This window comes from Mauremys reevesii, linkage group 15, assembly GCF_016161935.1.
Source record: "Mauremys reevesii isolate NIE-2019 linkage group 15, ASM1616193v1, whole genome shotgun sequence".
NCBI classification, from domain to species: domain Eukaryota; kingdom Metazoa; phylum Chordata; order Testudines; family Geoemydidae; genus Mauremys; species Mauremys reevesii.
In genome coordinates this window covers 39,733,917-39,747,004 of record NC_052637.1, presented here as the reverse complement: position 1 = coordinate 39,747,004, position 13,088 = coordinate 39,733,917, and the positions used below count along the sequence as shown (strand labels likewise).

The 13,088-nt window shown below is 44.2% G+C and overlaps 1 protein-coding gene across 1 annotated transcript; it reads right to left on the bottom strand.

Annotated features, from left to right (window-relative positions):
• Nucleotides 1-309: 309 nt before the first annotated feature.
• On the bottom strand, nucleotides 310-7,976 carry KCNJ2 (potassium inwardly rectifying channel subfamily J member 2). Its single transcript, XM_039502354.1, has 2 exons — nucleotides 7,855-7,976; nucleotides 310-2,834 (listed from the first exon to the last, which is right to left on the bottom strand). The coding sequence occupies exon 2, from the start codon at nucleotides 2,610-2,612 to the stop codon at nucleotides 1,329-1,331; it is 1,284 nt and encodes a 427-aa protein (XP_039358288.1). The 5' UTR covers nucleotides 2,613-2,834; nucleotides 7,855-7,976; the 3' UTR covers nucleotides 310-1,328.
• Between the last annotated feature and the right edge of the window lie 5,112 nt (nucleotides 7,977-13,088).

Below are 13,088 nucleotides of genomic sequence, written 5' to 3'. Positions count from 1 at the left end.
CAACTTCCCTCCCCCCCCACTCCCCAGGGATTGACGTGTTGCTCGGCTCACCTACGCCTAAATGCCTGCTCCAGCCGAGTTAGCCTAGCGCAGATCAGCAGCTTTGCATGGTTCTAGCCTAGTTTAACTGGAAATGAAATGACCGCCTGCAGCATGTCTGATGGCTCAGTTCTCAGAACGCTGGGTCAGCTTTAAAAGGGCCCTCTAAGTTGTAGAAGCAGTTTTGGAATGTGTGTAGAATAACACTTGACCTTCTGCTGTAGCCTCGCTGGTGTTTTGCTAACAGGAAAGAACAGATGTTTGCTCTCCCCCCCCCCCCCCCGCTTTTCCTTCTTATAAAAAGAAAGAAAGGGAGCTCGTTTTCCCACAGAGGGGAGAAAAATGTCTTGCTTACTTAGATCCGAGTCTTACACTCTATTTTCTGAATAAGGTGCAAAATGAGGCCCTTTAAAAAAAAAAAAAAAAGTCTGAGGTTCAAATTTTGTTTGTTTAAAGCAGCCTGTTTCACTGAAATAAACTCCACTGTGCAAAACTGTGCATTTTCTTTGGTATCCATTTAGGTAGTTTTAACTTAATTTTTAGATAGAGAATTAAACTCAGCCCCCTCCAATCCCCCCGTGAAAAAAAATTTTTGCTGGAGGCTACCAATTGGCCTTATGTTACATAATGCCCCTTATGTAACTGAAAAGAGAGAAAAATTGATTGTAGCTATCAAACTACTGGCCTCAAAAGAAGTTCAGACTATACGGCCGCATTGGCCTCTTTGAAGTGTGATCGCGAGCTTTTCAACCCACAAAATTCAATGTTGACATTTTTTTTAAATTACACAAAAGAAAAAACTACACTGCCACAAAATAATTACAATTTGTGTCCATGTAGTTAGCAGCAGCTTTCTTAAAATAATAACAATAATAATAATAATAATAATAAGGCAGATTCTTGCCTTTGTTATGCCATTAAAAACATTCTTGTTCCCTAGAGAGAAGCATTCTGGAAAAAGTTGAAAAAAAAAAAACCCAACCAAAGCTCGCCTGCAAGTTCAAGTTTTGTAAAAAAATATATACATAATTTATTCTACAATATATATGTGCCTTCTGGTCACACTTAGACATTGTTTAGTGCTTCGTGATTAGAGTTCATTTTCAGCTCTCTCTCCTCTAAAGACAGCCCTAAAACTGGCTTAGTTTCCTCAGGACCGCTTGTCTTCACGCCTTTCTTCAACAGTACCATCGTCTGAAAACTGCTTTGGGCCAACTCTCAGCTCATTGTGCCTTTGACCGACGTACTTTTCTTTTAAACCAAACGATAACAGAGAAAAAGTCAGTCAGTCATATTTCTGATTCCCGCCTTAACGGCCTAGGTTCTAGTGGCACCCCAGCTTGGTTATGATGGTCCATGTCTGGGAGGGTGTCCGTGCTCATGCTTTCAGGCACCCCATTGTCACTCTCGTCCTCTTCTTTGCTGGTGAGGGCCACTTCATTCTCGTAGCAAAAGGAATTTGCATTAGAGAGAATGTATTTCTTTTCTGCTAAGTCTCTGGCACTACAGAGGGGTGTGTTGGGCACTTCGTACGTTTTGTGGAACCTAGAGTAGTCCACTTTGTAGTAGTTTTTCTCTTCAAAGAGCACAGGCTCATAACGATGGCCCCAGAGGATTTCGTTTGCCAGATATGAACTACGGCACTGGGTAGTCATGGCGGTAGCTTCCACCATGCCCTCTAATATTACTACAATTTCAAAGTCTGCATTGTCCATGTCTTGCTTACTGTAGTCATACAAGGGACTTTGTTCATCTATTTCATGTACTATTGTAATTGGGGAGACCAGGAATATGCGGTCTATCCCACTATCAAACCCAACATTGATGTCTATTTGGTCCAAGGGGATGTATTCTCCTTCGGAGGTGACCCTGGATTTAAGAAGCTGGGCTCTCACGTGTGCCTCTACCAAATGGCTTTTCCGTAGGTTTCCAACACGCCACATTAAGCATAGCTTCCCATCCCTCAGGCCCACAACAGCATTGTGGCTGAAGATTAGAGTTTCGTTTCTTTTTTTTGGTTTAGCCATCTTTGCCATGACAGCCCCAATGATGAAGGCATCAATGATGCAGCCTACGATAGACTGGAAAACCACCATGAAGACTGCAATGGGGCACTCGTCTGTGACACACCTAAAACCATACCCAATCGTTGTCTGAGTTTCGATGGAGAAGAGGAAGGCTGCAGTGAAGCTGTTCACATTGGAGACACAAGATTTGTAGTTTGTTGTCTCCTCCAGATCCCCATGCAACAGAGCAATCAGCCAAAACACACAGCCAAAAAAAAGCCAGGAAAGGATGAAAGCCAGGCAGAAGATAACTAGCATCCACCTCCAGCGAATATCCACGCAGGTGGTAAAGATGTCTGCCAGGTAACGTTGTCCTTTCTCACCCACATTAACGAATTGGACATTGCAGTGTCCATCTTTCTTGACGAAGCGGCTCCTGCACTGCTGCCTAGTGTGTACTTTGCTCTTCCCGTTCCCGAAGCCATTGGCAACTGCCATGGTTGCCAACTTCATGCCATCTTCTTCTGAGGAAACGATGCTATAGCGGTTGGTTCGCACGCTGCCCATCACTACTGTTGTGGACTGAGGTGCTTCTGCTTTAGGAAACAGTCTGAGTTTCTGCAAAACCCTTTGGAGAAACAGTTTTGAAAGTTCTAGAGGAACACACACACAGAAAAAAATAAGAGGGCTAGGTTGGAGTTTCCAACAACCCTTGGCTCTACCAAGGAGAGTCTTCTGACATGCAGCGTTAGCTTAGCAATCGAACATCCGTCATGGAGAGCACATGGTCTGCAAGAGAAAGACAAACTGCATGTTAGAACTCAAAGGGACAGAACAATGAATCAAAGCTATATAAAGACCCCAGCCTCCAAATCCACACGGTTCGTTTTTCAGTCTATTCACTTCTATTCATGGAATTGTCCTGGGGCACAGAGATTCTCTGTTTATGGTTATGCATCAACAAAACTGACATCAGTAATGCAAAGAAGTCATCACTCTTTCTGCAGCAAGCACTAAAGTGAACATGTCTTACAGGTCTTAAAGAAATATTCACTCAAAAGCAGAAAATATACGTATCTATCTAGTACATACCCCTGCACCTTTGGTTTACTTTGGAATGGTGAATTAGCTTGAACACATGCATGTCTGTTCAAGTCTCAAGTTGATTTACAATGACATAGAAGCCTGTGTCTCAGGGTCTATTCCAGCCAAGATACAGGTGTGCGTTAATTAGAGGAACAAGTGCATTATGAGGATTATGGGTTCCTTGGGCCAAATTTAGCTCTAGTGATACTCCCCTAACTTCCATTAAATTACACTTGTGCAGAATTTAGCCCTTTACTAGTCCATTAAAGCAAAAGTTGTGCATTCTTTGCCAGCTATAGGAATAAAGCCATACAGACTACGTTGGCAACTATATAAACCAAAGCCACAGCAATTTGATGGGATCCATACAATCATTAAATTCACAGTAGGAAATCATCACACAAACCAAATGAGGCCCCATCCTGCTCCTGCTGAAGTTCTTCGTAAATGGCTTTAACAGAAGCAGGATTGGCCTAACATCTCTGTGATGCCTTTGATGGTGGCTACAAGGTAATTTCCTCTCTGGAGATAAAGGGGATTCTGCCTTCAAAAGGAAAATGGCCCTGAGTTTCCCTTGTGTCGTGAATGTCAACGGTTAGGGCTTAGCATAGTGGATACAAGATGTGTTTGCTGAGACTGGAGGGCACCAAACTCATTTCATAGAGGTCTGGCTTAGACCCAGTGTTTGCTTTTAACAAGCGCATCATCCATTAAGTCACCTACTGTATTGCAGGAAATTTAATTGAAATACTGCAGAGGAGGCAAAATGCATGAATTGTAATAATCGCCCCTGCACACACATGACCAAAGGAAAAAAGAAAGTCTTAACTGATTTTAAAAAAAGTCTGTTGTGGGTTTGCCACAGCAGGAGATCAGCCAATCACATTAGTGGAAGAGTACACTAAGATGTCTTTTGTTAACTGATATTAACAAAATTAAGCCAACTCATTTCTAAGAACTGACACAATTGTGTCAACCAAGGAATAAGACTTCTGTATGTGAAATAGTTTGCACTCACTCTAGCTGTTCTTCCTGACCTGGGTAGGGCAAGGTTAAAAAGTAATACCGTGGATAGGAACTACCCCTGTTCCAATAACAGGGTTAAAACCCTAGACAGATTTGGAATCTCTAGAGTTCAGCATATGATCTCTTAATTCCTCTGTCCCCTACACCTCACAGCTGCATCACAAGGACACAGGTAAGCAGACGTGTGTAAGAAAATAGCAGGTGACAAGCAAAAAGAATAAGTGATCTTTATAGATGTGCATAAGACATTTCTTCCCGAAGAGCTACTTCATGGTTTGCTTTACACACACACACACACACACACACACACACACACACACTTTAAATTACTCTACAAGAAATGTGGCCCAACACATATTTCCTGAGATTAGTCATCTGTGACTCCTGCAGTGCGTGATACATTTTGGCAGCTTTCAACTTTCAAAATACCCAGTTTGAATGTAGCTTTCATACTAATGTATAAAGATGATATGGTGCTGTTAAGCTTACACCTGTCTGAATATTTTGTTTGCATTGTGTAAAGTTCCCTTTGTATGTTTTTTTTTTAATGTGGGGGAAGGGTGATAAGAACGGAGATTCTCATTCCTGCCAATATATAGCTCTCTAAAGCGAAGGAATGTGTCTAACATTCAGTTTGAGATATTTTCTGTTGGCTTGAAAATGCATCTAAAACCAAATACAAGTGGAAAAGCCAAATTACTATTTATATGTTCCATGAAAAAGAATAGCTCATTGCAAAATCATTGCATTGGTTTGCAGATTAATCACTTTTATAAACCACATCCTAAAAAGCATGATCATGTTGAACTTCCATGTTCTAAGCAGGTTTTGCTCCAAGTTGATGGAAATATGTAGCCTTAGAACTAATTTAGTCATTTTTCTGCATTGTGTCTTGGATTTCAAGGGGGAAGAGGTCTGGGGAGGGGACAACTGTGAAATCTGAGGGACCTGAATGTGCAACTTTATACCCCAAAAAAAAAAAAAAAAGTTTTTTTTTGACCCCAAGAAATTTGTTTGAATGCCACAAATCACGGAAACCACAATGGCAGATTCCTACAAATAGCTTACCATATTTAGAACCCTGAAAATAGCTATAGGCACCTACCGTTGTCATATTTCCATTGCTAATGATAGCATTTGTTCCACCTACTGTACATCTGCACAGTATTATTAGTTAATAGTTGTGCCACTGCACGTGTTACGCCTTTGTAAGCAAAAACTGCACCTACTTTGGCTTAAATATTCCTGAAACATTGAAATGCAGCCTTGGGGGTATCTCTTTCCTGTGTTGATAGACTTTCTGGATGTTTAGACAACAAAACTCTGGCACACCCCACGTTACAGTGCTGGTCATAGGATAGCTGTCTATGGTCTTTTAACAGCACAAACTGCCTCTCATCCTTGTGTGTGCTTTGAGTAGCTAGGATACCGGGGGGGGGTTGCAATACTTCAGCAGTCAGACTCACAGCTGGTGAAACACAATGGGCCTGATCCTGCCTCCAGTCAAGTAGGTGGCAAAAATTCCCATTGACTTGGGGGTGGGGGAGATCAATAGATCCACCAGTGTTGAGATCTGAACTTTGTGCATCCTAAACTCTTCCAGTTGACTGCAGTGGGAGTTTGGGGACTGCAAGGGATACAGGGTCAGGCCCGACACAAAAAGTGTGTACAAAGCTAAAAATGCACGGACCTGGGCTAAAAATCTAATAGGATGCCTTACTTTGAGAATCCACCTGCTGCGCAGTTGTAATACAAGTTTAATTTTTCCAAACGTTCTCATGTTATCACTGAGTACAAAGAGCAGACCAAATCTACAGCCCTCAGAGGGGGGAGGGGGGAATTGCATAATGACATGTAGTCAGGCATAAACTAAATTATCTTATTTTATTCACCCCTTTATCTCTCCACAGAAAAACAACACCATTTTCACCAAAGAGAAATACTAAAACCAGTTGCTGGCACATGTACAGATTCACTACAGTGAGAGAGATCAGAATTTCAAATGTTGCAAGGGGCGGCTTGGAAAGGGGGAACAGAAGGGGACTTCACTATTAATGAAGCTTTTCTGGACAAACACTGATTCAACAACAAAAATCTCTAAGAGCTCACACGGAAAAATAATTACATCCGATGGCTGTAATTTGCACTGAACGAGTGGAAGAGAAACATGCAGGAGGGTTTCAGACTGCTCAGAGATAGAGATGTTACAAGAGTTGGGAGAGAGATTGCTAACGAGCGATCCGGGCAGTTATTCCCAAGCTGACGCCACATTACCCTGCGTTGTGTGTGCAGGGCACATGTTGCTAAGTGAGTGCAACTGCTACCTTCCTCCCTCTTCAGTAAACAGACACTGCCAAGATATAAGGCAAAACCAAAAGCACATGCTCTTTTATTTTATTGGTCACAGATCTTCAGGTGTAAAGACTCAGTGACCTTTCCCTAGTCCCATATATTATTTAAAAGTTGTTAGCCCAGCCTCTCCTCATGTCCCTACTTGCTTTGGCTAGGGGATTTGAGGCAATTATGTATTTAATGCTAAGCTAGCTTGGATCACGACAGATTTTCTTTAATAAAACAATGAAGACATTCGAGAAAAGAAAAGTAGGTGATGTAGGAAAAAGTGTACGGAGAAAAAGGGGAAAGATAAGTGGCACTGTCATCTGAGATCCTGCTCCTTTGCCGATCTCAGGATATTTCTAGTTGATGACAAAGTAACTACAAATGAAATATTCATCACCAGGGGGTGTAGTTGATGTACTGGCCAGCAGGATGGAAAAGCAAACAAGTGTAAAGGTAAGGCAGAGAACACAGAAAAGAATACATAACTAGATACAGCCTGATGAGTAGAGATGTGGAGGAAACATCTTTTTAACATGCAGAATAGACTTCAAGTGTGTTCTGCAACTACTATCCATAGACAGTCTCCAAAGTGCATGTGAAGCACTTGCCTGGTTAAAATGGAAAAGCTTGTACAGTACAGCCACAAATAAGTCTGCCATTTCCTATATGTATTTTTTTTAACTGTCATGAATCAAGTTAAAATGACGCAATCTCTCCACAGTCACTCAAACCACAATGGCTTTTTTTCTTACTTCTTTTTGCCAGACCCATTAAGAAAGAATTCCACAAGTTGCTTTGATGCATCTTTCATAGACTAAAGTCGATGTGCAGTGTTATGAATAAATGTCATGGTGTTGTGCAAGAGGTGATAGATTTTTTAATTTTTTTTAAAACTCTGTAATTCTGTGTGCTTTGACCTTTTCCCTCTGTTCTAGAATCCCTGAAATAATAGGCAAAAAGAAAAGGATGCACCCTACAGAGGAAAGGAGAGTTTTCATGCTAACTGCCAGCCCTCCCCCAAAATACATCCTTCGGTGGCAGCTGGTACTCGAAAAAAAAAAAAATGAGCACAAGCAGATGCTCAAGTGTTCCAAGCATACCTAGCTAATTATATGTGCTAGTGAGATTAATTAGACTGTTTGTATGGTGTATGAGCAATGGTAAAGCTCTCCCTTCATGTGACTATGCAGAAAAGTGCAATCAATACATCTGATAGTAAAACACACACATATAGACTGATCCCCCCCCCCCAACCCCGTACCCCTTAGGCACAGACATTCGAGGGTGGCATTTCAGAGGTGACTGTGTTGCACACTTCACTACAGACAGATGTAGGTTAAAATAAAGCGCTCCTTACCTGGTGGTGGATTTAAGCTGGGGATGGATATACATAAAAGAGGGTAAGATCCAGTGGCTAGGGGGAATCAGCAAACCAATCCCAAGCTCCCTACCCCGCTGCACTGTTTGCAACTCAAACACTCCATGAGCTACTGCCTCTTTTTTGAGGGCGGCCATGTGATTTTTAATACCGGCTCGGCAGTCCCCGCCCTCCCGGGCTGCCCCAGACCAATGGGAGGCGGGAGGCCGGCCCAGCCTTGCCTGGGTCTCCGCCGAAGCGCCCGGCTCTGCCCAGAGCGAGGGATTCCTGGAGCGGGTCGCCGGGGTGTTTGCAGCGAGCGCGGAGCGTGCCCTGCCCCGGCCGGCCGCGGGGAGCGGCGCGCCTTGCCCCGGGGAGGGTGGCCCCTGGCGGGGAGCAGCGGCTGGGACTCGCCGCGCCAGGCTGGGGCGCGGTTCACCTGCGCGGCGCTCCGGCAGCCCCAGGGCGCGCCTCGCCCAGGTGCGGGGCTGCCCCGATCCGGCCCCGGGGGAGCCCCGGCGGGGCGCTGCCGGCTGCCAGGCCAGGAGGGGAGAGCAGCCGGGAGCCCCTGGCGCTTTGCGGGGCGCAGAGGGGGGACGGGGAGGGCGAGCAGGGGGTGGAGGCAGGTTGAAAGCGGGGGCGGGTCTGTGGCGGCGCTTGGGGAGGAAGAGACTTTTCCAGGGGCTGGAGCAGGGCCGCCCAGAGGATTCAGGGGACCTGGGGTCTTTGGGGGCGGAGGGCCCCGCTTCGGCGGTAATTCCGCGGCGGGGGGGGGCCCTTCCACTCCGGCCCCGCTGCCCAAGTGCCCCGAAGACCTGGAGAGGAAGAAGCTCCAGGGGCCCCGAAACACTCTGGGGGCTCCTGCGGGGCCTGGGGCAAATTGCCCTACTTGCCCCCCCCCACGCAGCCCTGGCTGGAGAGACTAAAGGAGGAGGGGGTCAGAGAAAGTGAGGGAGGGGATAGAAGGGGGGGGGTCAGAGAAGGGTTGTGGGGGTAGGGCGAGTGGAGGCAGCCTGGAGAGGAGAGGGATCTGATGGGGAATGGGTTACGAAGGGAGGGAGAGAGGCAAATCACAGGGACCTGTTGGTGCAAAGTCAGGGGTGATCATTCCCTCTGCATGCAGTAGCTAGGGTGACCAGACAGCAAGTATGAAAAATCGGGATGGGGGTGTGGGGGGGTAATAGGAGCCTTTATAAGAAAAAGACCCAAAAATCGGGACTGTCCCTATAAAATCAGGACATCTGGTCACCCTAGCAGGAGCCAGGGGCTGTATGTACAGCTAGGCTGCGAGTGGGCCTTGAGGGGGATCATCATCTCAGGGCTTGGATTTCTATCCAGTGCAAATGAGAACATGCTGTCCAGGGGTATGTCTACACTGCACAGTAAGCTCAGGTTCCAACTCAGGTTTGAGCCCAAGCGCGCCTTCCGTCCACCTACAAATCAGGCTGATGCGGGTCAGCGAGCATTCAGGACCTGGGATCCTGCTTTGGGGGTGGGTCAGAGCCCAAGTCCTACTGTGGCTTGGGTCTGAGCCCTGTCATTTTGCAGTGTGAACACAGATCAAGCCATAGACCCGAGACAAAAGGTCTCCGTGGCGCAGTATGGACATGTTAGCACAACTAGGAGACTTAGGTCTAGCAATTGTAAAGCCGGGTTTACAATGCAGTGTGGACTCTCAAGTGTGGGCTTGGAAACACTGAGTCCAGAAGTCTGGGACCCAGGGACCTGGGTTTATCATAGTGTAGAAATATGCTGTGCTTCCAGCCCGGCTGGCTGTAAAACCTTCCCCAAATTAATTGCTAGGCTGAAGGGCACTGGCTCTCATGCTCTTCGACTGAACCCAAGAGTATCATTATTATTTGTATTGCTCCAGTCATAGCCTGGGACCTCATTGTACTAAGTTATAGCAACACAAACCAGAAAAGACTCGCCATGCTAGAGATAGCATGTGCACATAGCAGTGTGAGTAAAGATGTTAGTAAATTGTACTCTCCAGATAGGGAGAGATTTCAGTCTAGGGCCTTGTATCTCTGACTTCTTCATGTGGAGCTAGACAGGAATGAAGAACACCTGTTAACCATATTCCCTGTGTCCATAAATAAAGAAATCACTTGTTCCATACATAACGGGGTGAGATGTTAGAGAGACAAGGTGGGTGAGGCAATCTGTTTTATTGGACCAACATCTGTTGGTGAGAGAGATGTGTTTTCGAGCCATACAGAGCTCTTCTTCAGGTCTAGGATATTACCTCACCTACCTTGTCTCTCTAATATCCTGGGGCCAACACAGCTACATTACATACAACTGTGTTAGATATAACATATCAAAGCAACTTTCCTACGTTTATGGGAACCCACAGGATTCATCTTCCGTTAAGAGCCATCCTGAGAAGAGGAAATTAATTTCCGTTTAATTTTTCTGGGAAATCTGCCAAACTTCATTGGGAAATCTGCAGGACGCTTTGGTCTGGTCAGTCTAATCTCACTCTCTTCAATACTCCTGTCGCTCTTAAAAACATAACCACACTTAGATACAAGTCCCACGTAGTACTGAAAAAAGTCTTTTATTTCTGTCTACTGTAATAAAGTCCAATATTTATTTCTGTTGATAGGTACCCTTTCTTAGTATTTCTAACCAGACACTCTAATCACCAGTGGTATAACCTTAAAAAGACCTCACAAATACTACCCCAAATGCCACAATGCAATTCAATATAACAGTCCCAAAATGAGGTTAGCAAATAAAGGCTATTTTTTACCAAAGGGGTGGGGGGGAGCAATGGGTGTTTCCCCATCACCATAATAACTAGGCCTCATTTATTTGTTTTACATACCATACATGGCAGAGGGACCAAGGTGCTGTCCCATTATTTAAAAATATGCAATTATCAAAAAATATTCCAAAATATTCTGCCGTTCCTAAAGCTCCTCCAGTCTAAAATACCCAATAAAAAAATGATGAAGAAGTGTGCAGCCAAAAAACCCCAATAGGAATAAAATAAAAGGCTTTGTAATCATGATCTGAAGTTTGCTGAACTCTGGCTGTGATGGACAGTCAGGAGGTGTTGGTTTCAGAGGCAGGTGCCCTCAGAGAGCTGAGTTCTTGGCACTAACAGCTGAAATGCATCAGAGAGCCTCCCTATGTTGTGATGGAAAAATATGGACGAAAGCAGCCTGTTAAATGAAGGGGGGCACGCAGACCACACAGGGCTTTAGAGGCTTTAGAGATTATCACTAGCACCTTGAATTGCACCCAGGACTGAAATGGTAGCCATTGCAACATATGGTGAACAGGTGCTGTGAGCACTGAGGGGCAAACAGATCCTTTGCCCAGCAACGGGGCCATCTGCTGGTCTGATATGGGAGAAGTGGAGCTCTCCACGCAAGGTAGCATGGAGAACTATGGAGGGTCTGCCATCCAACTGCTAGAGTTGGTCCCCAGCATATGTTCCCCCCCCCAACCTCCATGGAAGTGTGCATGCTCCATTCCTGCTCCCACTCACTAGGGTTGTAGCCATGATGTCAGCCTGTTTTAAGCAGCTATTTGGAAATGTTTTTACAAAAACCATCTCTCTTACAGTCCAGGCTTTGCACAAGTCTCAGTTCATAGTGGAATGTTGTGATCATAGAATGAAATTGGGGTTATAATGGTAATGCCGATAAAGCAGTAAGTCTAGAGATTCTAACTTGTCCTATATTTATGTGTGTGAGTGCACTTTAAAAACTGCCACTTACCACTTCTACTGTTATCTGTGGTATCTGAAGTGTTCCCTGTTCTCAGAATGGGGAAGTACCACAAATATTACAACAACCAGTAAAACAGTCAAATGAAGGGAATGGAAGTTTTTAAAAATCCCCACCCTATGTGTTACTGTGTTTAGTTTATACAAGCTACACATTACATAGGGGTGAGAAGAAGAGACAGAATATAAGAATGGCCACAGTGGTTCAGAACAATGGTCCATCTATCCCAGTATCCTGTCTTCCAACAATGACTGGTGCCAAATGCTTTAGGGGGGATGAACAGAATAGGACAATTTATCAAGTAATCCATCCCTTGTCATCTAGTCCCTGCTTCTGGCAGTCAGAGGCTTAGGGATACCCAGAGCATGGGGTTGTGTCACTGACTATCTTGGCTAATAGTCATTGATGGACCGGTCCTCCATGACCTTATCTAATTCTTTTTTTAATCCAGTTATACTTTTGGCCTTCACAACTCCCCCTGGCAATGAGTTCCACAGGTTGACTGTGTGTCGTGTAAAGAAATACTTCCTTTTGTTTGTTTTAAACCTGCAGTCTCTTAATTTCATTTGGAGATCCCTGGTTCTTGTTTTATGCGAAGGAGTGAAAAACACTTCCTAATTCACTCTCTCTACACCAGTCATAATTTTATAGACCTCTCTCATATCCCCCCCTTAGTTATCTCTCTTCTAAGCTGAACAGTCCCAGTCTTCTTAATCTCTCTTCATAAGGAAGCTGTTCCATACCTCTGATCATTTTTGTAGCCCTTCTCTGTACTTTCCCCAATTCTTTTTTTTTTTTGAGATGGGGCGACCAGAACTCCACGTAGTATTCAAGGTTGTGGGCATATCATAGATTTTATATAAAGGCATTATGACATTTTCTGTCTTATTCGTGATCCCTTTCCTAAGGGTTCCTAACATTGTTTGCTTTTTTGACGGCTGCTGCACATTGAGCAGAAGTTTTCAGAGAACTATCCACAGTGACTCCAAAGTCTCTTTCTTGCGTGGTAACAGCTAATTTTGGCTCCATCCTTTTGTATGTATAGTTGGGATTATTTTTCCATTGTGCATTTCTTTGCATTTATCAACTTTGAATTTCATCTGCCATTTTCTTGCTCAGGCACCCAGTTTAATGAGATCCCTTTGTAACTCTTCACAGTCAGCTTTGGACTTAACTATCTTGAGTAATTTGGTATTGTCTGCAGACTTTGCCACCTCACTGACTATCCCTTTTCTAGATAATTTATGAATATGTGTATATGTCATGCAGATGTATATCTTATGAATCACTTGGGTCACTTTCTATCTAATACTTCTTTAATAAGAAAATAAGAAGTGGTTGCTCCATTAATTAGATACACATTTCCTTTGCATGGTAAATCTAGTACAAATCAAATTCTCTAGTAAGAATAATAGATTTTAGTCATTTATTATGATTTTGAAATAATTGATTATCAGTGATTTGAGAAAAACACTACCAAGCTTCTGCACC

Bases quoted from the DNA above. Each gene is read 5' to 3' on its own strand.
- KCNJ2 (XM_039502354.1), bottom strand. From the start codon at position 2,612: ATGGGCAGCGTGCGAACCAACCGCTATAGCATCGTTTCCTCAGAAGAA.